At 34.4% G+C, this 24,616-nt stretch overlaps 3 protein-coding genes across 3 annotated transcripts; all 3 read left to right on the top strand.

The window, feature by feature from the left end:
• Positions 1–822: 822 nt before the first annotated feature.
• On the top strand, positions 823–2,609 carry LOC128555526 (uncharacterized). The gene is made up of 2 exons (XM_053538013.1): positions 823–1,803; positions 2,551–2,609. The coding sequence occupies exon 1, from the start codon at positions 1,156–1,158 to the stop codon at positions 1,720–1,722; it is 567 nt and encodes a 188-aa protein (XP_053393988.1). The 5' UTR covers positions 823–1,155; the 3' UTR covers positions 1,723–1,803; positions 2,551–2,609.
• LOC123525882 (uncharacterized) lies at positions 2,450–5,375 on the top strand. The gene is made up of 4 exons (XM_053538012.1): positions 2,450–2,605; positions 2,904–3,096; positions 3,461–3,499; positions 4,015–5,375. Exons 2-4 carry the CDS (start codon positions 3,081–3,083, stop codon positions 4,842–4,844), a joined length of 885 nt encoding a protein of 294 aa, XP_053393987.1. The 5' UTR covers positions 2,450–2,605; positions 2,904–3,080; the 3' UTR covers positions 4,845–5,375.
• Positions 5,376–15,036: 9,661 nt separating this feature from the next.
• On the top strand, positions 15,037–19,493 carry LOC123523616 (perlucin-like protein). The gene is made up of 4 exons (XM_045301276.2): positions 15,037–15,305; positions 16,062–16,171; positions 16,815–16,905; positions 18,945–19,493. Exons 1-4 carry the CDS (start codon positions 15,137–15,139, stop codon positions 19,163–19,165), a joined length of 591 nt encoding a protein of 196 aa, XP_045157211.2. The 5' UTR covers positions 15,037–15,136; the 3' UTR covers positions 19,166–19,493.
• Positions 19,494–24,616: the final 5,123 nt, after the last annotated feature.

Here is a 24,616-nt window from a genome sequence, read left to right as displayed (position 1 = left end):
AGCGTTGGTCTACGGATCGCGGGGTCGTGAGTTCGATCCTCGGGCGGGGCGTATGTTCTCCGTGACTATTTGATAAACGACATTGTGTCTGAAATCATTAGTCCTCCACCTCTGATTCATGTGGGGAAGTTGGCAGTTACTTGCGGAGAACAGGTTTGTACTGGTACAGAATCCAGGAAAACTGGTTAGGTTAACTGCCCGCCGTTACATGACTGAAATACTGTTGAAAAATGGCGTTAAAACCCAAAACAAATTGTTCCTTTCTTGAACTGGCCAGATTCCGTCATGGGCTTCAGAGTTATAACCCCTTAACTGTCCAAAATTGGCTATTTTGACTTTTGCAGCCATATATATTCATTTTTCAATAATAAAGGGTAACTTTCAGTTATAGTCAAATTATATCTATTTCAGCTCATACATTCTTTATGAGTTCTTCAAAGATGGGGAAGAAGATTGTATACCTAATTCTCGATATTCCGTGGTTTCTCGTTCATTCCGTGGCTCTCAAAATTACACTTGAGCCGCTGCCGCGCATGCCTGAAGTTCATGCAAGTTTCTCGGAAAAGAAAACAAAGATTTGTGAGCATCCAAAATGTGCAATAACAGGTTAGTATGCTTATTTACTTAAAAATTGGAAATGTTGAAAAAACTTTTCAGTGCTAAGGAAAGATGGTGGCATACAAAAACCTTTATTTTAACCAATTGTGACAAAATTGTAGCAACACATTAAGCAGTCCCTAACTAATATGAGCAGTGTAATTTGTCAAGGTACCCTTCACCATAGCGACCATCAATTAGCCAATCAAAAGCCACGGATTCAACGAGAAGCTGCCAGCTGATCCAGACCAATGTAGGTCAACATACATGAGGGGAGATTTTTCATTTTCTGTCATATCTTGTTGATTTTTTGACTTAGCATGGTTATATTGAAAGGTTGCAGCTACTTATGGTTAAAAAACAACATGTGAATATCTAACATCAAATGCGCATGCGCAATTTTGGCAATTAAGAGCCACGGAATTACGAGAACACAGCATAAAGAGCGTCATCAGCCACCGGCAGTGCTCAACCTGTAACTGGTGGAGACGTCACCGACCCGGCCAGCCACTACAGCAACATCACTGTGTACGGAACCACTCCGGTAGTGCCCGTTCTATGGAGAGTGAAAGTGGAGAGAAAGCTATACTGGATCTAGCTAAAGCAGGTACCCAGGTGGAAATCCTTGGAGGTGATGGTGACAACACTTTATTGGCCAGACTGAAAAGCAAGCATGGAATCAGTCTGAAAAAGAAATATGACAAAAACCATGTGATCAAAAACGTAGGCAAAAGCTTGTATGGTTTACAAAATGAGAAGGGAATCAAAATAAGCAAGATATCAATAAGTCATATCCAAAAGTGTGTCTCATATGCCCTTTCAAAGAATAGCGGGGACTTACATGGATTACAAGAGAATCTGAGAGCAATTATTCCTCATAACTTCGGTGATCATCAGTTATGTCAGTCATGGTTTTGTGGTTATCTAAGGAATAAAGATGTATCCTATGATCACCGTTCACTACCCTACAAATCTAGTTTGACTGGTGAGACATTGAGGAAACGGCTAGAGGGCATTATGACACCTTTCATTGCCAAAGCGAGCCAGCTCATTGAATTGGGGTCCAGTCACCAGTGTGAGCACGCCAACCGTGAGGTATCGCTCAAAGCTCCAAAGAACATCTAATATGGCGGGACTGAGGCTTTAGACTTCAAAGTACAGGCCACAGCAGCTTTTATCAATGAAGGCAGGAACTATATAGTAGAGGTAACACAGTTGTAAAATTGTTCTAATGTTGTTTACAAGTTCTTTTCTGGGAAGGGGTCTTGTTTTACAATGGTGGAAAAAATCACTAGGTTGGCAAATGTTTTAATCATGTAATTTTCAGTAGTGATCTTTTTAGCCCACCTTACATGAGATGGCTTGTCTGTGATTCGTCCGTCATTCCATCTGTTTGTTAACTTTTTATTGCATCTCCTCTGAAACTGTTGGATGGAATTCAATGAAACTTGGCCACAATGCTCACCCTGTGACCTAGTTGGTCCTAAGTGAGAATAAGGTCAAAGGTCGAGGTCACAATAACCTTCAACTTAAATTCTTATAAAATTTTGTTACCACATCTCTGAATATACAAGGTGGATTTCAATGAAACCTGGCCACAATGATCCCAAAGTAGCCTAGTTGGTCGTAAGTGAGCATGAGTCACATTCCTACTATATTTATTTCTATGAATGCCAACCTAGAAATTTATCCAGCATTATATGTTAAAGTTGCTCGTTTTTTTTTTTGATATAGTAATTGGAACAAAAAAACAAGTTACTGTTTCAATTTATGAAGTATATTTTGAAAATGTATACACAATTTCTGATGGGACTGTCTTACAGCTGATAAGTGTTCCAATCATTGAATTTGAACTTGTTTGTTTGTATTTGTTTGTTGCCTTTTTAATGTTGTGCAGTCTGTCGATGTTTACCCGGTTTATAGTTACAGTTCAGATGTTCTTTTGATTTTCAGTTACTACGTTTTGCAGTTGATAGTTACATTGTTTGGTTGTCTTCTACAGTTACAAGTAAGTGTACAATCTCAGGTCTTTATAATGTTGTAAATTCACCAATTGTATGATCTGTACAATAATTACACCATCAACTAGTAATTTAGATTAATTGTAATGATTTTTATAAGTTCTATGAAAGCAAGTTTTCTGTATAGTTAATAATATACATTTCTGCCATTATCTGATAGTGGTAATAATAAATCTATTCCTTGTTTCATACTATTGTAAAGAAGAGCAACTTTTGTAATTGATGTAACTGTAGGCTTTTTACAAATATGTCTTGAAATAACTACTTTTTTCATCATTATAAAAGGTAAACAAACGTGCTGATCTGTCCCCTGGACACCACACACAAGAGTATGCAAAGCAGTGTGCCAGCAAACGCAAAAAATGTCAAGAAACGTTCTGTAAGCCTTCTGCAAAAGGAAGACGTTTATTCCTGAAGAAAGAGCGTGCTGTCAACCAGTCGGCTACAGAGTCACTGGAAGGCATGACATATCAGTCAGGTAAGTTTCTTCACTTACAGTTGACCTGTTTTGTTTGTATCTGTATTGTACCTACATGTATATGATGCTTTCATTCAAACATACATGTAAACTTTTAAATCTTGAACCTTAGTGTAATGTTTGCAACAGTTTTATTCAAATTGGCTCATAGTTTTTGCTCTGTCTGTTATTTACAAAGTGATGACCTTGTTATGTTATAACTAAAAAATCTTTTGGTCTAAGAATTTGTCAGACTTTTATCATGTGTATCAGGCAGTACTGGGCACCCATGCTGTGTAATTGACATACATGTATATACCTCAACCTCACTTTATATATATAAATTGTATGACTTGTTAACTTTCACCAATTTATATTTCTACAGAAGTTGGCCATGAAGATTGTACTGACATAGACAGAATTAGTTAGTATTGTTATCTTTTCCCTTTGTAAATACAGTTGTCTACCTTTATAAACACAGACAAAGAAACAGCTCAAGAGTTATGATTTTGCATTGTTTGCCTATTCTATGCTTTGTGGCAATGGCTGTTACTAATCGAATGATCTTTTTATGGGAGAGGATTTGTTCATGCATTGCTTCGACCAAAGGTTTTTTATGTCGCCTGCTTGGAGTAGCCGCGTTATATATAAGGATCACTTCTCCGTCGTCTGTCTGTCTGTCCGTCACGTTTTCTTGTCTGATGCAGAGTTCGAAAACTTTGAAAATACAAACTTATTACTTCACACAATGAAAGAAATCATTGAGGGGGTATGCAGTGTCAAAGAACCATAACTCTACCTGTCCTAGTTTTTGAATTAATTCCCTTTGTCTGAATGTTCTCGGCAGGCGACACCAGTGTTCTCTGATCGCTCTTGTGTTTATTTAAACTTGTTACTTATTTTATTTATTTCACTTCTCATTTGCTGCTATTTTTTCAGTTCGAGGAGAGGTGTATCCTCATATAACACAGATAGCCGCCAAACATGTGAGCACAGAGAAGAGCTTCAGTTGCTATGTGTTACCCAAACTACCGATGAGTGCCTCTGCCGAACAAGTGACTAAAATTGTTGTGACAAATAGTAGTGATATGTTTATAAATGGTGTTCCTGTTGAAACTAAAACTATTGAATCAGCACTCAGAGAATTGTTTAGCTGGCTGAAACAGTTCAGATACGTGTTTCTAATTGCACATAATGGAAAACGTTTTGACTTTCCTATCATTATCAACGCCTGTTTAGCTACTGGAATGTTTAGTGAACTTTGTGCATGTGTGTTAGGATTGGTAGACACTCTTCCAGTATTTAAATCCGTATGTCCTAAAAGGGAGTCTTACAAACAGGAGGATCTGGCCCGTACATTGCTTTCCAAAGTGTATAACGCTCATAACGCTCTTGATGATATCAAGTGTTTGGCAGAGCTGGTCAGTTACGCTATGAAACATGATGAGAAGTGTGTAGTAGTGAAGAGTTTTCCTCCTAGAGATGTCAAACACAACTTGGAATCCAACATAGAGAAAAAGAAAAACATGCCATCTCTTTCTGTTCTGGTAGCAAATGGTGTCATGAAGTCGTCCACTGCCGACAATGTGGCTAGCTCGGGGTTAAATTTCAAACATTTACATACAATCTTTCTACGTAAGGGAGAAGATGGACTGTACAATGTATTTACTATGAGAAACAGTGAAGGGTTGCCAAGAGTGACAAATTCTAAGAGGGTTTTGGAGGCTGTAATTCCAAAATTAGTGTCGTATTTTGAAGGCAAAAATTAGGTTTGTTCGTCAATTCAAGGTCAAACATGTACTATGTCTTGATTTATTTTATAAATAATTTGACACTAGTTCAAGTTATTTATCTTTCAAAGAAGAACTGAATCTTTCAGAAGAGTACTGTATTTATGAATAATGTATGGCAAGCAAAATAGATACTTATTTTTGTGAAAATAATCTTGAAAGACATTTCGAGCATTTTTTTTTCATGAAAAAATTGATATCGTAATTTTAGGGGATACCTTTTTGCTTGGACTTATTTAAATAATAATAGATGGTAAAAGTTTTTGATTTTCATATATCTTATTGCCTACACTTTGAGGAAAATTTTAATACCAAAATTACATTGTTACATACCTTTGAATGTATAAAGTTTGAACTTTGAAACAAATAGTTGAAAAAAATTTCATCCCACAAGTCGTCAATTTTAGCCCATATCGCTATATATTTTTGCTTATATTTTATGAAAGCCTTGTTTACTATACATGGATTGTTGTTTTTTGGTACAATATATATATAGAGGAATAGAATACCTGCTAGAAAGAGTGTTTTTTTTTCTTCTTTTTGATGAAAAAAATATTATAATGCAAAACATGTCTCTTGGTTCTGTTGGCGTCAAATGGCCGAAAAGGGGTAGTATCAAAAAACACCTGTAACTATTAAATGACCGGTAAAATCTTTTAATATTTCACATTTAGATGTACAATATGATACAGAATAACAATACAGTTTGCAATTCTAGGTTCTTGATATTGCCCATTACACAGGTCTTACCTTAATTCATGCCAATGAGCTAAAATTATAGGGGGCGACCATAATTATGTCTTATCTCACTATGATCGTATTTATTAATCAAATAATAATAAACCAAAGAATGTTCCTGTAACAAATTAGAAAAAAATCATCAAATCTCAAAATTTACTTGATATATGGACATATAAAAATAATGATAAATCTCAATTTACTTGGAGAAGGAAAAATAGTGTAGAAAAATTAAAATTGATGTTTGCCCAGTTGAAAAAATAACTTAATGCCTCTTATTTTCAGCACCGATATTCGTCCAGCTCTTATTCAGCACACTGATCATATGGCAATTTCTTTAAAATTAAAAGTTCCAAATAAAAGAGGTAAAGGCTTTTAGAAATTAAATAATTCTCAGTTAAATGATCCAGAGTATAAAACTATTGTAACTAACATTATTAATTCTGTAAAAGCTTTAAAAATAAATAGCTTTCAAACAAAATGGGAACAAGAGCTCGTCGAACACAAAATGCCCCCTTGATGCAATCAGTAATTGCACAAGGAACAGAAATTATATGCTCACTGTAAACAAAAGTTCTACTGTTCTGGTCCAATCTGACCTTGACCTTTAATCTATTAACCTAACAAGAGATCACAGAGTGATCTTGGCACCAAACACTGAGCCATTTTTCAATGTTCCAAATTTCAAGACTAGCTCAAGATCAAAATCAAGGTCAAATTTTATTTCGGTACAAAGCACTGTACATGTGGTCAAAATTTGAAAGCTGTGGCTTGAGAAATGTGAAAGTAGGTCACTAGATCAATTTCAAGTTCAAAGTTCATTTTGGTAGACAGAACTATGCATGTGCTTCAAATTTGGAGGCTGTAGCTTGAGAAAGTGTAGGTACTAGGTCAAAATCAATGTCAAATTTCAAATCAGAACACAAAAATATGCATGCAGTCCAAATTTGAAGCCTGTAGATTCAGAAATATGAAAGAAGGTCACTAGGTCAATCTCAAGATCAAAGTTCATTTTGGTACACAAGGCTATGCATGTGGGTCAAATTTGAAGGCTGTAGCTTGAGAAATGTGAAAGTAGGTCGCTAGGTCAATAACAAGGTCATAGTTTGTTTCGGTACACAAACCTATGCATGCGGTCCAAATCTGAAGGCTGTAGCTACAAAAATGTGAACGTAGGTCACTAGGTCAAGATCAAGGTCAACTCATGTCAAGGTTCATCTTGCCACTTAAAACAATGTGGTCCAAATTTGAATGATGTAGGTTATAGACATGAAGATTCTAAGTTTTTCCCTATATAAGTCTATATGAACCATGTGACCCCCGGGGTGGTGCCATATTTGACCCTAGTGGGATAATTTAAACAAACTCGGTTGAGAATCACTAGATGATGCTACATTACAAATATCAAAGCTCTAGTTTTGTGGTTTGGACAAGAAGATTTTCAATGTTTTTCCCTACATAAGTCTATGTAAACCATGTGACCCCCAGGGCGGGCCATATTTGACCCTAGGGGAATAATTTGGACAGTCTTAGTAGAGGACCACTAGATGATGTCATATACAAAATATCAAAGCCCTAGGACCTGTGGTTTTGGACAAGAGGCTTTTCAAAGATTTTTCCTATAAAAGTCTATATAAAGCATGTGACCACCGGGATGGGGCCATATTCGACCCCAGGGAAATAATCTGAACAATCTTGCTAGAGGACCACTAGATTTTGCTACATACCAAATATCAAAGCCCTAAGCCCTGTGATTTTGGACAAGAAGATCAGAAATCGTTTAACTGTTCCTGGCAAATGTGACCTTGACCTTTTACCTAATGACCTCAAAATCAATAGAAGTCATCTACTGGTCATACTCAACCTTACTATCAATTTTCTTGACAATAAGCCTAAGCATTCTTGAGTTATTGCCTGGAAACCATTTTACTGTTCCTGGTCACTGTGACCTTGACCTTTGACATACTGACCTCAAAATCAATAGCGGTCATCTGCTGGTCATGACCAATATCCTATTAACATTCATGATCCTAGACCCAAGCGTTCTTGAGTTATCATCTGGAAACCGTTTTACTGTTCAGGGTCACTGTGACCTTGACCTTTGACATACTGACCTCAAAATCAATAGGAGTCATTTGCTGGTGAGGATCAACCTCCCTATCCACTTTCATGATCCTAGGCCCAAGCGTTCTTTAGTTACCATCCGGAAACGGATTGGTCTACATACCGACCGACCGACTGACATCTGCAAAACAATATACACCTCCTTCTTCGAAGGGGGCATAATTATGCAAAATAGAGATACGTGACTCTTCAATAAGATTCTCAAAGTTAAAAGCTAGATAAAGGAACAACAGACTACGACAACTCGAAAAAGAACTAAAAACATTACTTTCCTTACCTGATGCAAATCTAGAAGAAAATACGAAGAGAAAAATCAATAAACTAGAAATCGAGATTGAACCATTATACAACCTGAAAACTCAGGGTGCTCAAATAAGATCCAGAGTAAAATTCCTTGAAAAAGGTGAACGAAATTCAAAATATTTTCATAGCTTAGTAAAATCTAGACAAACGAAAAAGGTAATAACATCACTTGAAATAAATAATAATTCAATAACAAAAACAGAAGACATATTAAATGCAGAGGTCAACTTTTAAGTTTTATAAATCATTATATGAATCTAAAACAAGTGTTGAAGATAACGATACTGATATTTACTTGCAAAACGCAATGTCTGAAAATGTCTTAAAAGATGAACAAGCTAAAATGTGCGATGGTAAATTTTCTCACGAAGAATGTAATCTCGCTTTAAAAGATATGAAACTTAATAAAAGTCCAGGTTTAGATCGGTTAACCGTCGAATTCTATCTAAAATTGGCACTTAATTGGAAATTTAGTAACTCATTCATTAAACGAAGAATATGATAATGGGCGACTATCTAATACTCAAAGACAAAGTGTTTTCTAATTAATCTACAAGAAAGCTGATCCAGAAAATCTAGAAAATTGGAGGCCTATTTCCCTTCTCTGTGTCGATTATAAAATAGGAGCAAGAATTTTAGAAAAGAGATTGCAGCATGTTCTCCCAACAATCGTTAGTTTAGACCAACAAAGTTATATAAACAAGAGGGCCAAGATGGCCCTAGGTCGCTCACCTGAGAAACACACCATAACACACCATAGCAGTGTAAACATGTTCGAACTAATGATTTCATGGAAATAAATATTCTGACCAATTATTATTAAAATTGGAGCAAAAATCTTGAGTATAAACAAGTATTTTCTTTGATTTGACCCAGTGACCTAGTTTTTGACCCCAGATGACCCATATTCGAACTTGACCTAGCTTTCATAAAGGCTATCAGTCTTACTAAATTTTATGAAGATCAATTGAAAAATACAGCCTCTATTTGACCTAGTGACCTAGTTTTTGACCCCAGACTACCCATATTCGAACTTCCCCTAGATTTCATCAAGGCAACCAATCTGACCAAATTTTATGAAACTCCAGTGTAAAATGCAGCCCCTGTTGCATACAACAGGCTTTTCCTTGATATGATCTAGTGACCTAGTTTTTGAACCCAGATGACCCATATTCGAATTTGATATAGATTTCATCAAGGCTATCATTGTGACAAAATTTCATGAAGATCAGTTGAAAAATACAGCCTCTATCGCATACACGAGCTTTTTCTTTAACCTAGTGACCTACTTTTTGACCCTAGATGACCCATATTCCAATTCTATCTAGATTTTATCAAGTCAATCATTCTGACTTAATTTTATGATGATCAATTGAAAAATAAAGCCTCTATCGCATACACAAGGTTTTTCTTTGAATTGACCTAGTGACCTACTTTTTGACCTCAGATGACACATTTTCAAACTCGGCCTAGATTTCATCAAGTTTATCATTCTGACTTAATTTCATGAAGATCAACTGAAAAATGCAGTCTCTATCGCTTACACAAGGTTTCATTTGATTTGAACTAGTGACCTACTTTTTAACCCCAGATGACCCATATTCGAACCTGACCTAAATTTCATCATAGCATTCATTCTGACCAAAATTCATGAAGATTAATTGAAAAATACACCCTCTATCACATTCACAAGGTTTTTCTTTGATTTGACCTAGTGGCCTAGTTTTTGAACCACGATAACCCATTTTCGAACTTGGCCTAGAATTCATCAAGGTAATCATTCTGACCAAAATTCATGAAGATTAATTGAAAAATAGAGCTTCTATCGCATACACAAGGTTTTTCTTTGATTTGACCTAGTGACCTAGTTTTTGACTCCAGATGACTCGTTTTCGAACTGCGATTTTGGTACGTGGCATTCCCTGTTTGATATTTGTCTTTGTTTTTTTGGCCTAGATTTCATCAAGATAATCATTCTGACCAAATTTCATAAAGATCAGTTGAAAAATACAGCCTCTATCGCATACACAAGCTAAATGTTGACAGACGACACAAAAACTCACCTGAGCATTGCTCAGGTTAGCTAATAAAAATAGGTATATAGGGTTTAACATTAGACACATTCAAGATATTATAGACTACACAGAAATATTAAACATAGATAGAGTTATTCTATTTTTAGATTTCAAAAAGGCCTTTGACATGGTCGAATGGACCTTTATGTTTAAAGTTTTAAAACGTTGTAGCTTTGGAAATTCCTTTTTTTCACTGGGTTCATGTGCTTTATGACAATACTTCAAGTGGCGTCTTAAATAATGGAGGGAAATCAAATTTCTTTTAAACATCACGTTGGATTCGTCAGGGTTGTCCCTTATCAGCCCTATTATTCATCATGGTAGCGGGAATTCTTGCAATAAAAGTAGGCGATTGTGAAAACATTAATGGTAGTTTTGTAAATTATGATGGTAATGTTAGAAAAATCAAAATAACACAAATAGCAGACGATACTACATTGTTTCTAAAAAATAAAAATGATATCTCAGTTGCTTTTCAAGTAATTGATGAATTTGGAAAACATTCTGGATTACTTCTAAATAAAGACAAAACAATTGGTCTATGGATAGGGAAGTCAAAAGCGAAAACTATTAAGACTTTGAAGCAAATAAAAATTACAAATCTACATGTTAAAGCTTAAAGAATCTATTTTGGAAATGACAAAAATGAAAGTGATAAATTAAATTGGGACGAAAAATTAGCAGTGTGCCAGTCTCTTATTAACTCCTGGAACAAAAGAAATTTTACTATGTAATGTAAAATCTTAATCATTAAATCAATCCCGGAAGCACAGAACACAGCAAACGTGGCTAGAGTCAAGCATCTCAAAGTAAGCTCGCAACAAATAGAAACTGCAGTGGAAAAATATAGAAGAAATAGGCCATACAGTGATTTCCTAGCTGTTGATGATTGAGAAAGATCCCTTGTGCCCCTACGGACATGCACGGGCAGGTATCTGGATAGAACCACCGACTTTTCATAACCCTTGGGATGGGGAATGCGTTGGTATTGTGCGCATCCATGTTTATACTTCTGTGGTTTGCGGTCAGATGAGACTGTGGTCTTGAGCGTGGATTTCGCTGTTGAATATTACTATTTGCTTTTTCCTGTCCCCAAACATCCGAAACCTTTTCTCCATCTCATCCCCATGTTTGCATCTTGCATATAATTAACATATACTTGAGTTGAATCTTAAAGCAATCCGTCAGCTATACCTTTCCACTACAGTTTCTATTCGTTGCAGGCCTACTTTGCGATGCATGGATCTAGCTGTGTTTGCTTGCTGAGTGCTTTCGGGAAATCTATCCTTACAGTCCCTCATCAAGCTTATATCAATCTAGAAGCCGCTCGAAACGGGCACGAACTGCCTTTTCAAAAACCTGTTTCTTTTATCGAACACGAGCATGTAGTTTTTAACAGTATTTGGGTTCTAAACGAAGATAATTTGGAATAAATATAATCCGCGTTCTAGTAAACGCATTTAGTACATATCCCAATTTCATGGATAACATAGTTGTAATTATGAATACCTTTTGTTTGGGGGTTGGTCTCCTAAAAGTATTTTCTTTGTCAACAGAAGAATGTCGTGATGACCTTTACAAATGGGTATCATTCTTTGTATTATTTTCCTATTTGTCTAAATTGTAAACATGTAAAGAAATATGATTGTTTGACAGATACGAACAGGTGAAAAAAAACAAGTTAAAGAGACAAGAGTTGCTGATGTGTAATGACGATATTAACCTGTTGTCAGATATTAAAACAAAGACAGCAATTTTATGACATTCTCTTGTGCAGACTTTAAGGGGACGCATACTTTGAAATTAGAAAGAAGTGGGTGGGGTATTATAAAATTTTCCTGCAAAAAAGTACAAGGTTTTGGTAAATGAAATGAATACTGTTTCAACTGTTATAAGTACACAAAGGATTGCTCACTAAAATAAAAATGAGAAAAACTGAAACAAGAAAGTTATTGTTGAATTACGTAAGACTTCTTGTGTACATTCAAAGTCAACAATTAAGACTTTTTGGTGCGAAAATAATAGTGCTTCACTTTGTCTAAACATTTATCAATGTCCTACAGATTCTAATTTAAAGAAAGAATGTGAAATAAGTTCACTGTCTTGCTTTTCATTTCGCATATGTGAGCTAAAACACATTATTTAGTTGGTTTACAAAGAAGTGCATAAGAAAAGATACGGTGGTCAAGGAATGCCACATTACAAAACTAAAAGAGTATATTCCCCTTAATACATTAAACATTTATTGTTACAGAAGTCTAGTGGCTTACAATAAAGGCCTAGAAATGTTGCCATTATTAATCTTTAACTTGGTATTCATGAACTACAATGCACTTAAATATCAAAACACATTCAACAAACTTTTGAAAATGTATTGTCTTAAAAATCCCTAAAATAAGGTATGAAATTTGGTTGAGAGGTCCAATCAATGTGTATATGTGCAAAAGCAACATTCTAATCTTGTTCACAAAAGTTACTAATAAACAGCAGGAATGTCAATGATCAAAACTGGACGAATATACAGTTATCCTCACTTTAATGTCATTTATAATTTGTCCTTGAATTCTCCACCATACTTTTCATAACTCTGTTTGCACGAGTTGCACGAGAATGCTGTCATTCACGTAAAAAAACGGGGTCAAATAAGTTGTAAATGCAGTATCATCTAAACGTAATTAATGGATTATGCAGTTCAAGATAAACTTTATCTCATATCGTAACGAACATGTATAATGTTGTAACAACAACTTTACTTACACTGATTTAAGTAGCAGTCGGTTTATAAGTGACTTTATTGATTCATTTTGTGTTTTGTTATTGTTGTCAAAAAGTATAACGGAAGTGCCTCACAACTGAAGCGGAAACCAGTTTGATGCGCAAAATAGTCCACTGTAAGTAATATTATTTGACAAATGTCCACAGAAATTAATAATTTTCTAATATTAAAGACGAATATCTGAATAGGATTCATTATTTGATAAGAAATTATAATCATCGACATGTTTTTTTAGAAATCGTACACGTGCTGACACCTAAGTTGTCTCCCGTTGTTTATTAGAGTTACCTTTCGTCCGGCGCAGTAATACATTTGCAGTGAATCGCCGAGAAGTCGTGGGAAAATTAAAAACCATGTAAACAAACTAAAATTAACCACCTTTTCAATATGAATTTCAAGTGATCGACATTATGCATTTAACCCGCCTGACCTGTGTAGCATCTTAGATATCTGTTCTAAGGTATTCATTGTGTAGAATGTCATGTTATGCCCTTGCAATGCTAATCCCACTCTGATTTTTTTGTTTACATTTTTTATCAATGAGAAATATGGCGTCCATCCCGAGATGAACAGACGTGGCGTTAAATTTTTACATGTTTAAGCAAACCTGGTGTGTTAGAAAGAAAATCTCATCCCTTCAACATTATTTGGAATACTGTAATTGTAAAAAACCTGTATTTTCCTTATACAAAAGCTTAATATTTTGTGTTGAATGTACTTTCACAAAGACCTCTGTTTTCCTATTACATTCATAGTACCACATCCTTATCCACAAAATACTGAATATTACAGGTGTCCATCAGTATTATATCAGTTTAGGAATATGTTTTTTATTTTCCCACCATCGATTTCTTGAATATGCACCCCTTCCGCATTGCTGTATGAACTGTGAATGTAGCAATTTGCGTCCCCTTAAAAATCTTCACAAAAATATGAATATCTTTTAATAATAAACAATTCAACAACGCTTTTTTTTGATGTTATGTCGGTCTAATCTGATTAAGATGGTGTGCAAAATATTTTCGTGAATTTTACCAATGATATATTTTAATTTGTTGCAACGTCTTAATTTCAACTGACTTAAGCTTTTAGAAAAATGTTCGCTACATGTATACTAGTAGCGAAAGCGGATAGACAGGTTATCTATTGTCCGCCTATTTGCTTATCAAGGACCAGACTGAAATCGTATATTCGAAGACATTTTGTCGGAAACAGCCATGTAAACAATTCTTTATAACTATTGCTCTGAAATTTAATTCTGCGACAAAGTCCTATGATTCATAGAAATTTTCGCACAGAAAATAAATATTATGGTATGTAAAGATCTTATTCTGATGTATTTTACATACCTCTAATGTACAGCATTGTAATGCTCTCTCATCCCCACTAGTGTGCGCGCACATGTGTGTGTGTGTGTGTGTGTGAGAGAGAGAGAGAGAGCGTGTGTGCGTGCGTGTGTGTGTGTGTGTGTGTGTGCGTTTGTGTGTGTGTGTCTATGTGTGTGTGTGCGCGTGCTACCATGCGTGAATGAGTACGCACCGGGAGTGTCAGTATGAGGTTCATTTCTGCTTTGAAATATATCGTTGTTTCCTCAATGTGGTTTCATATTCCTTCGTATTGCATAAAAAATCACAATATTAAATCAAAATGATTTTGAATTGTGTCCTCATAAAATGTTATATGCACAGAAACGTGAAGTCCGGTTTTGTTTTATTCTGTCAAATTCTTCTGTTATATACCATTACTTTAGAATACTTTTTCTTCAAACTTATCATGCATTTTGCATATGATACTTATATGAATTGATATCAGCTTGTGTAAATTATTTATGTATTGCTGCTGCATACACAGCAAGCAGGGATGTAAACCAAATATTATTCAAGGTAAACGTCAGTCTCACGAAAGCATATGAGCCGCTCCATGAGAAAACCAACATAATGGTTATGCAACCAGCATGGATCTAGACCAACCTGCGCATCCGCGCAGTCTGGTCAGGATCCATGCTGTTCGCTAATAGTTTCTCTAATTCCAATAGGCTTTGAAAGCGAGCAGCATGGATCCTGGCCAGACTGCACGGATGCGCAGACTGGTCTTGATCCATGTTGGTCACAAAGCCACTATGTTAGTTTTCTCATGGCGCGGCTCATATCTGTGTAGCGTGTTAAGCTTGCACATGTCTTAACTGAAAGGTTTAGATTTCTGTAGGAGATATTTGATATGTTTCTAATCCAAATGTCTTCTCCAAATGAAGCATAATGATTTTGGCAAGAATGTTAAGGCTGGCAGCTATCTGCTTGCTTTTTCCTTTCTGTAAGGGAGAGGGGCCACAATGTCCCTGCTACCACTACGAGGAGCAAATACTGTCAAAAGTTATAAGACTGGAACATAGATTAGAACTGGTGGAGAATAAGGTCAACATGACAGGTAAGTGTTCACAAATATTTTGGTATTTAAGGGACAGAAGAAAGCTGACAAAAATAATGATATTCATGGCAATACAGTACAAAGTTCAAATCATTTGGCGGTGTTTTATATCAATATACAGCATTAAGTTTGGATCATTTGGTCGCTTTTTGCAGTAAAAAGCGCATAGACTGGATCATTTGGATTTGTTTTACGTTGATACAGCACTAAGTTTAGACCACTTGACCGTGTTTTGCATCAATTTATACTTTTACAAACAAGGAAACATTTATTATCATGATATAATGGTTAATTCCTACTGAAAGGAACAAGGTTTTTCGATGATTTTTTAGTTACCATAAAATCAATATAATTATTTGAAAAACTCTCAAGATGTTGACAAAATAACTAATCGAGTTTTCATGGGCAAGACACAGGGAATATCTGTCTCGTTAAAAAGGAACAAAATGCAATCTGTTTTCGAAATCTAAAACAATCCATGGATGCCGCAGGAATAATGTATAATCAAAATTTTGCCTTTGAGTAAACATTCATGAATCTCTCTGTTACTGATACGGTGAATCAAACAGTATTTAGTAAATTCGACTTGACCAAAATCTGTTACAAAACAAACGTATATAAAGAAATGTAGATGAAATAAAACACAAGTAGAATTAAAAAAAAATAATTTATTATTGGATTCAATACTGTTTAGGGGTAATAAGGTTATATATAGACAATATTCCATTTCAGTTCAGTTTACTTTTTACTTTACAGCTGAACCCCGCCCAAATCCTGTATGTAGACAATGTCCTGATCTGTGGTTGCCATTCCAGGGATCTTGTTACCTCTTTATAGATGATCAAGAAACATTCAACGTTGCTAGGGTAAGTCCAGGTAAAACCTTTGCACATCAAAACAGCTATAGAATATAAAATTAATATTGAAGAAAAATCCAATATAACTTGTATAAAGAGTCAACATGGGAAGGAAAAGAAATAGTGGTCTTTTAATACAAGTGGTCTAATAATAGCTGTGGTCTATTGGGCAAGTTTAACAGCACCCACAGCTGTATGTAATGAATTTATTCATTCAGATGAATCTTTTGTCTTCCTCTGTACTGTTAGGACAGGTAACGTGCCGGATTTCGTCTATAACATTTATGTAGAAAATATGACACACGGGATTGTAATAGATCTCATTAAGATAAGAAAGGGAAAAATATCTAAAAAAAGACTGAGCTGAACAAGTGTGGTGTGTGTGTGTGTGTGTGTGTGTGTGTGTGCGTGTGCGTGTGTGTGTGTGTGTGTGTGTGTGATCAGTTTAGTACATTTATTTAGGACTTTTCATCGATATGACAGCAGCCTGAGGTAGCAAGTTTAGAAATGATTTCAATTTATGAAGAATGTCCAGAGTGACACACAGTTGTAAAGAATAAATATAAGAAGGATATAGCATATAAAATTCAATTGATTCATCTTTTTCAGTTTTGTTTTTATTATACAATATTAAACTTATTTATATTTACAGTCTCGATGTCTTGATTTGGGTGCATTTTTAGTACATATCAAAAGTGAAGCAGAGTACGAATTTCTCAGAACTCATCTTCGGTCTTTAAAAAGTTTGTACTTCATTGTATTAATAGTTAATTTCTAGCTTTAGTTTTCTTATATTGAATAAGACATATTATTATTTGATAATCTTAACAAATCTTATTTTTTTGTTATTTCATATTAACTTTTACTTAGTATAGTAATTCAAGGAATTTCATGTGTACAAATTGATTAGAAAGGAGACATTAGAACAAACACATCATAGATATAATAGACCTCTTACTGTTCTCCGTTTATTGTAAAGCACTTGAATATATAACGTGATCATGCGTATGGTCTAACAATTGTAAATTCCCGAATATCTCGAATTTAAGTTCAGAATCGCTCAGAGCATCTTTCTGTGAATGCATAAAAAATCAAGCACATGTAAACATTCCATAAACGTAGGTGTACTTCGTAATAATCTGTTATGCTATATAAATCATATTGTCTAACATGTATTACCACAGTCGCGAAAGTACGATTCATATCCCTCCCCTCACTTTTCAATTACAAGTATCTATTTTAGCCTGAACGGGTATCAGATTAATGAATGTGCTTAATAACATACTTTCCTTCAGGAACGGTTTCAACACGGGCTTTCACTGCTGTCTGGATGCAGTTCTTTAGAAAGGTTTGCTGATTTGACAAATAAATAAGCAAAACATGTATCGAAGAGTATTAAAAATTGCTTACCTGTATCTATTTTTTTTTCATTCGACCTTGATATATTTTCTACCTGCTGATCGTAAAGCTTCTTTATTCGAGTTAACCATTTTTAATCATTGATAAGTTGGTCTGTCAGTTTGAGGACCCGGCGAATGAGATGAAAATGCGCGGACACGAAATGTAGAAACAGAAAAATACTTACATTCTCGCTATTCGTTCTTTTGAAACTTATGACGTACATTTTGTATGAATAGCAAAAGGGTTAGGGTTAGGGTTACACAAAAAATATGTACAATTTGGCAACAGCTTTTGTTAATAAATGGGAAGAAAATTTAAAAAAAATCGTGGACTAGCTGATCATATTCTGTAGTTCATTTCACATGATCTCCGAAAAAAATTCAAAATCAATTTCGTATTTTAAAGACTTATTTTCAAATATTAAGCCCTACAAAAACTAGAACACACAGTGACAGCAGAAATACCAATAGACTTTCAGAGTATTTTTGTAGAAATGTTTGGGTATGAACACATCAGATTTGTTACGTCAACTGATGAACGCATTTCTTTTTTGCTGCGTCTTATATGTGAACCTGCAAACTGTAATACTGTGAACTTTTGTAAATAACGTTTTGGGAATAAGTAATTTAGTTGAAAATACGCTACCGTTGTGTAGTTGAAAGTCCAAAGTAAATAGACTCTAATTTTCCAAGTTTGCACACAATTCATGTGCAACGAGTGATTTAAATACACATTTTTTGACTGCTAGTACATTCTGTTTTTCATGCTTTTTCCCAATGTTGGTAAGTGTAGCATATCGAAACCGTAAGTAGGGGTTTATTGTGCCGACAAGAGCAAATTTGCGCCATTTTAGGGTAGCAGACGACTACTGACTTTCATTTCAGTATGAACAGTTCAGGTCCCTATTTTCTTTTAAAGTTTTCCGTCAATTTTTGATAGACCCTTGATCAAAGATACGTGTAGGAAAAAGTTATGTTCTCAAGATACGTAAATATGACTTAAAAATTGTCGTTTGTTACATTAAAGAAATGAGGTTTTGAATTAGTGACCTTTAACCTTTATACCTTTTAACTATAAACATGTTGATTTGCATATGTGGTATAACTTCGAACGCATTGATACTGAAGGCGAGATATATAACCTTCAATCATAGTAACATATACATTTTATCTAATCACAGCTATTTTGTAGAATTGAGAATACAAATAAATCGTACCCGCATTATATATATCACTCGCTTGAACTCTAACTAATTTTCAAATAAGTTGATATCTGGCTAAGTGCTTTCATGTCGAACGTTTTGTCTTTTTGTATACGTTTTCACAGACGTTTTCATATTGATGCGAACATGTTAAACAAATGAATGTTTACTCGTTCACAGGTGCCTGGTATTGGATAGGTCTCACAGATGCTCACACAGAAGGAACATTTAAATGGGACGGTAGCGATGAAGCAGCGTCATTCACAAAATGGGACAAAGGGCAGCCTGATGATACCGGAGAAAATGAAGACTGTGTACATTTCTATTCTTTTCCTTACTACGGCTGGAATGACCGAAATTGTGAAAGTGTTTTAAAATCAATCTGTGAAATGAAAAAGTGATCGTAACGCATGGAAAAAAACTAACACTGCACTGACTCATTATTTGAATACACATTACTGTATACTTCAGTAAATTTTCGAGACACAAAACTCTTAAGGTGTTTTCTCAGGAATACACCAATTACTTTTTGTAAATATTCCAGCAAATTGGGAAGATTTTCTTTCAGAACCCGTTTTTAATAGTCATTAAATATAGGCAGAAAGCCATTTTGTTTCAGAAATTTCATTTGTAAAGGCGTCTTTTTAGTAAATGACTTTATGAGCAAAGACGGAAATCTGCTATCCTTTGATGTGTTTCAAGAAATATATTAAATAGAAGGAAATAACATTTTGCTATATAATAATATCGTAGCTGCAATCCGAGCTTATTTACAAACCTTACATGTTTCACATAAAGCAAAGAAGGAAAACATCCCATTACAACCTCATTTGTCTAAAATTATTCTTAAACAAAAGCAGGGATGTAGGTTTATGTACGATACACTTGTTGTAACGAAACACAAACCAATATCTCAGCAAAAATGGATAAATGAGATAAATCTTGTTAACTTTGATTGGCAAAATATATACAGTTTACCATTTAAAGTTACAACAGATCCAAAACTACTGTGGTTACAGTACAGAATCAATCTCAGAATTTTAGGAACTAACCATCTTTGTTTCAAAATGAGTATTATACGTGATAACCAATGCTCCTTTTGTCATAGAGCTACAGAAACTATTTTACATCATTTTTTTGAGTGTCCATTTATAACCACATTCTGGTTAAGTGTTAGAAATTCAATAGGGATGGTACCTACACAAGATAATCTAAGGGGAACAACTCTGAACTGACCAATAAACTGAAGCCAACATAAAACATTGGTCAAAAGTGAAAGAAAAATCAGATAGGTCCTTTTTCCAACAACTGATCAGGCAGACATAATATGACCTATATTTGTTTAAATCTCTTTGTATTCAATATACACAATGCACACTTTTCTCATGGCTTACACTGACAGTGATTTTATAAGTTGTTGTGAGGCCCTGATTTAAAGTCTAGTAGGTCATGAAGAAAAGTAAAATAATGCATAAATTCCTTTAAAGAAATTTTACGACATTAAGAAACGTTATTAAGATTTTATCTTTTAGCCAAATATATTTATTGTTCTCAATGATGATACACTGTTTTACTCAAAATTAATATATTAAAATGTAAAATGTATATACATGTATCCAACAATGAGAATTCGAAATAACCAAAAAAAAAGATAAATTGGTATCACGTTTGTGTAACAAAGTAGCTAGACTGTTTATATTCATCACTTCAGTAAATCATTTTGAAAGTGTTCCTTACGCTTTAGTCATTTTGAAGCATTTTTCTATCTGTTCAAGAGTACTTTGTAGCAAATAATGTAATACAAAACGTCATTGTCATCAAATATAATTACAATGTTTAAAGTACAACATTTTCAACATTCTCTGGGTGGAACTATCACGATCATTGCTTTCCACGAAAACGAATAAATGCTGAAAAAGCATGTGGAGATTACTTTATTTCATGATTTCCGTTACAGGTCAACTACCTTAAACAAACTGTAAGGTGTTTTATTTATTGATGTAAGCAAAGTAGGGTAACTTCAGATAACAACATTTTACAACTTAAACTGTTTACACAACTTGAAAAAGATTTTTGTCTGGGCCTCTCATTTACAGTTATATCAACAATTATCACTGAATTGAATGCATTCCTGGGTGAAAAATACTGATGGTAAAATGGTGCAGGGGTATGTTTACATTATGAAATCTTTAATAACTTCTTTCAGGTAAATTTTTGGTATAATTTTGGTAAGCTTATAAAAAAAGAGCATGTCATTCTCTTTCACTCAGAATTTGTTCATGAGTTATAGACTCTTGGATTGTCTTGGAATTTGACTTTATTAAAACACAAAAGAAAGTTCAGTATAGGCTCTTTCAAAGTGTTGAAAGTAGACTAAACTTACACTTTACTCTATTGAATTTATTTAGCTTTGGAAACTTTTGATATAGACTATAATTGGGGAAATCCTAAAATCATTGAAAAACGGTCAGTACAAGATTTGTCCATTTTGCCTCAGATATTTTGAAAAAAAAATTAAATATCAAATATTTCTCATAAATATATTTAGAAATCTAGTAAATTGGTGCACTTAGCTATCATTTCACTCTGAAAAAAATCTGTAAAAACATTAAAATATGTTTTTAAAAAACATCTTAGACATAACTATTCAGCTTGTTATGAATCTTGTAAATACTATATTATTTCGTAGTAGGTGCATAATTTCATTTTACATTAGTAAGTTTGTTTTCTTACTTATTCAGATATTCTCACGAAACTTTCAATCAAACCTTCAATTAACAACTAAAGTTTAGGGATTAGTTTTGATGAAAATCATCCTTGCAATTTATAAAATTAGCCGTGATATCAAGCGAATTGAGAAGCCACTATTGGCCAAATACTCAAATATGATCAATATGAAAGTTATTTTGTAACTCCTATTTCCGTACCAAAATTGAATATACTCATCGAATACGAGGGTCCTGCAAAAAGTTCTGTCACTAAAAGGCTTTTTTCAAACGCTTCATTGAATGGTGTGTCCAATAGCTATGGATATCCGTTGATTTTGTACAAATTGCTTTTTAAATGACCGAGTTATTGTCCGTACGTATTGACCTGGCACTCATTAATCTTCGCCAATATTTTCGGACGTTTTCGATAATCTACGCAATATTTGTATGCCGAAAATATCTTTATTACTAACGAAACATATGTAGTAATTCGAAGACACGGTGGCGTAGTGGTAAGGTGTCTGACTTTTAAGCACGTTACCACGGGTTCGAAATCAACTTAGATCTTCCTTTTTTTTATGTAATGTAACGTTATGTTATCGATAGCTGTTTTATTGTTACATTATTTTATGTATCATATTTCATGAATTTTAACTATTTTCTCTTGTAGTATTTATTTTCAGGAAACGCTGGTGACAAGTAATTGTCTTTTTAGATACTTTTAAAACAATACTTTTCCACTTTTTCTACAACGAATAAAAATGATAACTTTCAATAAATGAACCATAAAAATCACGACAAGTTAAATAAGGTCTGTGGTAAGTTACTCGAACCCACAACCCCGAGATTGGTAGCTAAACGCTTTGTCCGCACAGCTACCTGCACATGCGACATTTTTTTTCAATTTAGAATTACATATGTAATAGTTATATCGATATAATTTATGTTCGGACACCGAACATTAATTTAAGGAAATATGCGGAATATTCATGAGTGCCAGGTCAATACCTACGGACAATATCTTAAATTGAAATACATGCAGTGATATACACTGACCAATTTACTTGTCACACTGTAAAATGGACGAAAACACTGAAATTCGTAGCTATATTATGCCGCATTAAGCTTCATATAGATTCAAAGCAGATACTTGATTAATAGTGCGGTATATATAGACCTCAGGCCATTTCAATGCGTACAGTTATTAAGTAGGTTAAAGCTTTTTAAGCTGGGAATTATCTGTCGAAGATGATACCCGTTCTGGTAGGCCTAAAACCTCTAAGGCACACATCGCTGCTTTAGAAGCGGTGTTCGGACAGGATGCGCAGTTGTCGGTGAAGGATATAGCTAGTTGTACTGGCATATCAGAAGGCAATGTGCAAACAGTTCTGAAAAAGCGTTTGGACCTTAGAAAGGTTTGCGCTAGGTGGCACCTCATTTGCCCAATGAGGAGAAAATGAAACAACGCCTTAAATGTGCCCGAGAACTTTTGAAAACATACAAAGGCTGTGGTTGTCGGGTTATTTCGAACTTGCTAACAGGTGACGAAACCTGAGTGCACATGTTTGAGCCACAGAGAAGGGCTGATAATAAGCAATGAAAGCGAAAAGATCAAAAACGCTCCTCTATGTTCTCTTGTCCAAGAGAACCGTATGTTCGAAAAAGATGTTGTACACAACTTTCTTCAATTCTAGTATGCCAGTCGTTCAAGTGTCTTGTCCATCTGGTCATATAGTCATGGAACGATTATACAAGAACTCTGTACTGAATAAAGTAAAAAAGGTTTACAATAAGAAGTGTCCAAGTAAAGGCTGGTCAAGCGTCCATCTTACACATCGCAAAGCCTCCGCTCACAAGTGCGATGTAAAGTATGTTCTGCCTTCTGAAAATTATTATTTTCGTATTATTCTATCTATCTAGTTGTGTGCAATTGACAAATATTTTGTTTTGTTTTCTTAACCTTTTCCACTTTATTTCTGACCTCTTATTGTAATTGTCTTAGCAGTGTTCATTTTTTATAGAGTTTGTTGTTATGTTTTCTTTTGTCTATTTCCGATATTACAAATAATGTTATGTATTTTTCTTATGTCGGTAGAATTCTGGTGCACGGACAAAGATATCATTTATACTTTTACCACTTGAACATATTTTTGCCTAAAAATTAAATTCCTTTCATTTCATAATTTCCTGTTGCACACTATTTATGTCACTTAAGATAAATATGTTCATAGTACGTTATTTTGATCATTGATAATTTCTAAATCATTAAATAAAGTTATTATTATTATATTAATTATTACCACAATTTTGCTTTTTATCTATTTTTATTTGCACACAGCTTTATTTAAGCAACATAGTTTTATTTCAACACATGTAAATACGTAAATACATAGGAATTTGACTGGAACTTAAAATACTGTATTTCGAGTTAGACGAGTACAAATAAAATCAAATTTTACAAAATTTTACAAATACCCTTAACTTTACTAAAAGTACAATTATGAAATCGTGCATACGTTTAATGATTATACTATGAATGTCGTTACGGAAAAACAAGGCTCACTTAAGCCTTATATGGCCTACACAATTAGGAAAATTTTCAAATTGCTTATACCTGGAAAAATATATCTTGTTAGCGTACAGAATATTTATCTTCTACAGTGAATCTAGCATTTTTTTAAAACAAATTCTTCACTGCATATTGCTGAAATCAAATATTTTTGACAACATGAGCATTTTTGAAATTGGAATGTTTTTAGTAGTCAGCACAGCCAAGGACCATAAGAATATTTTGACAGTAGGTCAAGCTTCTTTCACAAAATTTATGGTCTTTTTTTTGTGGCCGACAGCTGCGCTTATATTGAAAATTTCAGATTTGTTTAAAGATTCGGTCACAAACTCGAGGTTAACGTTTTATGAACAGAGGTTACGACCCAACTGTTTTGAGACACACCGCATGTTTGGTGTTCAGCCCTTTTACAGTTGGACGCTACGCTTTCCTCTTTGATTGTGTCTGACGGAACAGGTGGAGGACTCTATGATTAGTAGTTCTTAAATCCACAACGCCTGAGCTATTATGATTTCCGTCTTCTGGCCCGTTTCGTCGGGCCCTTAAGGGTGTTTCCTTGTTGCTCTGTCTTCTGC

This window comes from Mercenaria mercenaria, chromosome 3, assembly GCF_021730395.1.
Source record: "Mercenaria mercenaria strain notata chromosome 3, MADL_Memer_1, whole genome shotgun sequence".
In the NCBI taxonomy this organism is placed as follows: Eukaryota; Metazoa; Mollusca; class Bivalvia; order Venerida; family Veneridae; genus Mercenaria; species Mercenaria mercenaria.
Note: the sequence above shows the minus strand (reverse complement) of the source record. Positions and strands in the feature narration are given on the sequence as shown.

Coding starts and splice junctions, on each gene's coding strand:
- LOC128555526 (XM_053538013.1), top strand. CDS start 1,156: ATGGAGAGTGAAAGTGGAGAGAAAGCTATACTGGATCTAGCTAAAGCA.
- LOC123525882 (XM_053538012.1), top strand. Junction 3,500..4,014: donor TACTGACATAGACAGAATTA/GTTAGTATTGTT, acceptor CTATTTTTTCAG/TTCGAGGAGAGGTGTATCCT.
- LOC123523616 (XM_045301276.2), top strand. CDS start 15,137: ATGATTTTGGCAAGAATGTTAAGGCTGGCAGCTATCTGCTTGCTTTTT. Junction 16,172..16,814: donor AAACATTCAACGTTGCTAGG/GTAAGTCCAGGT, acceptor TTATATTTACAG/TCTCGATGTCTTGATTTGGG. Junction 16,906..18,944: donor TCATCTTCGGTCTTTAAAAA/GTTTGTACTTCA, acceptor ACTCGTTCACAG/GTGCCTGGTATTGGATAGGT.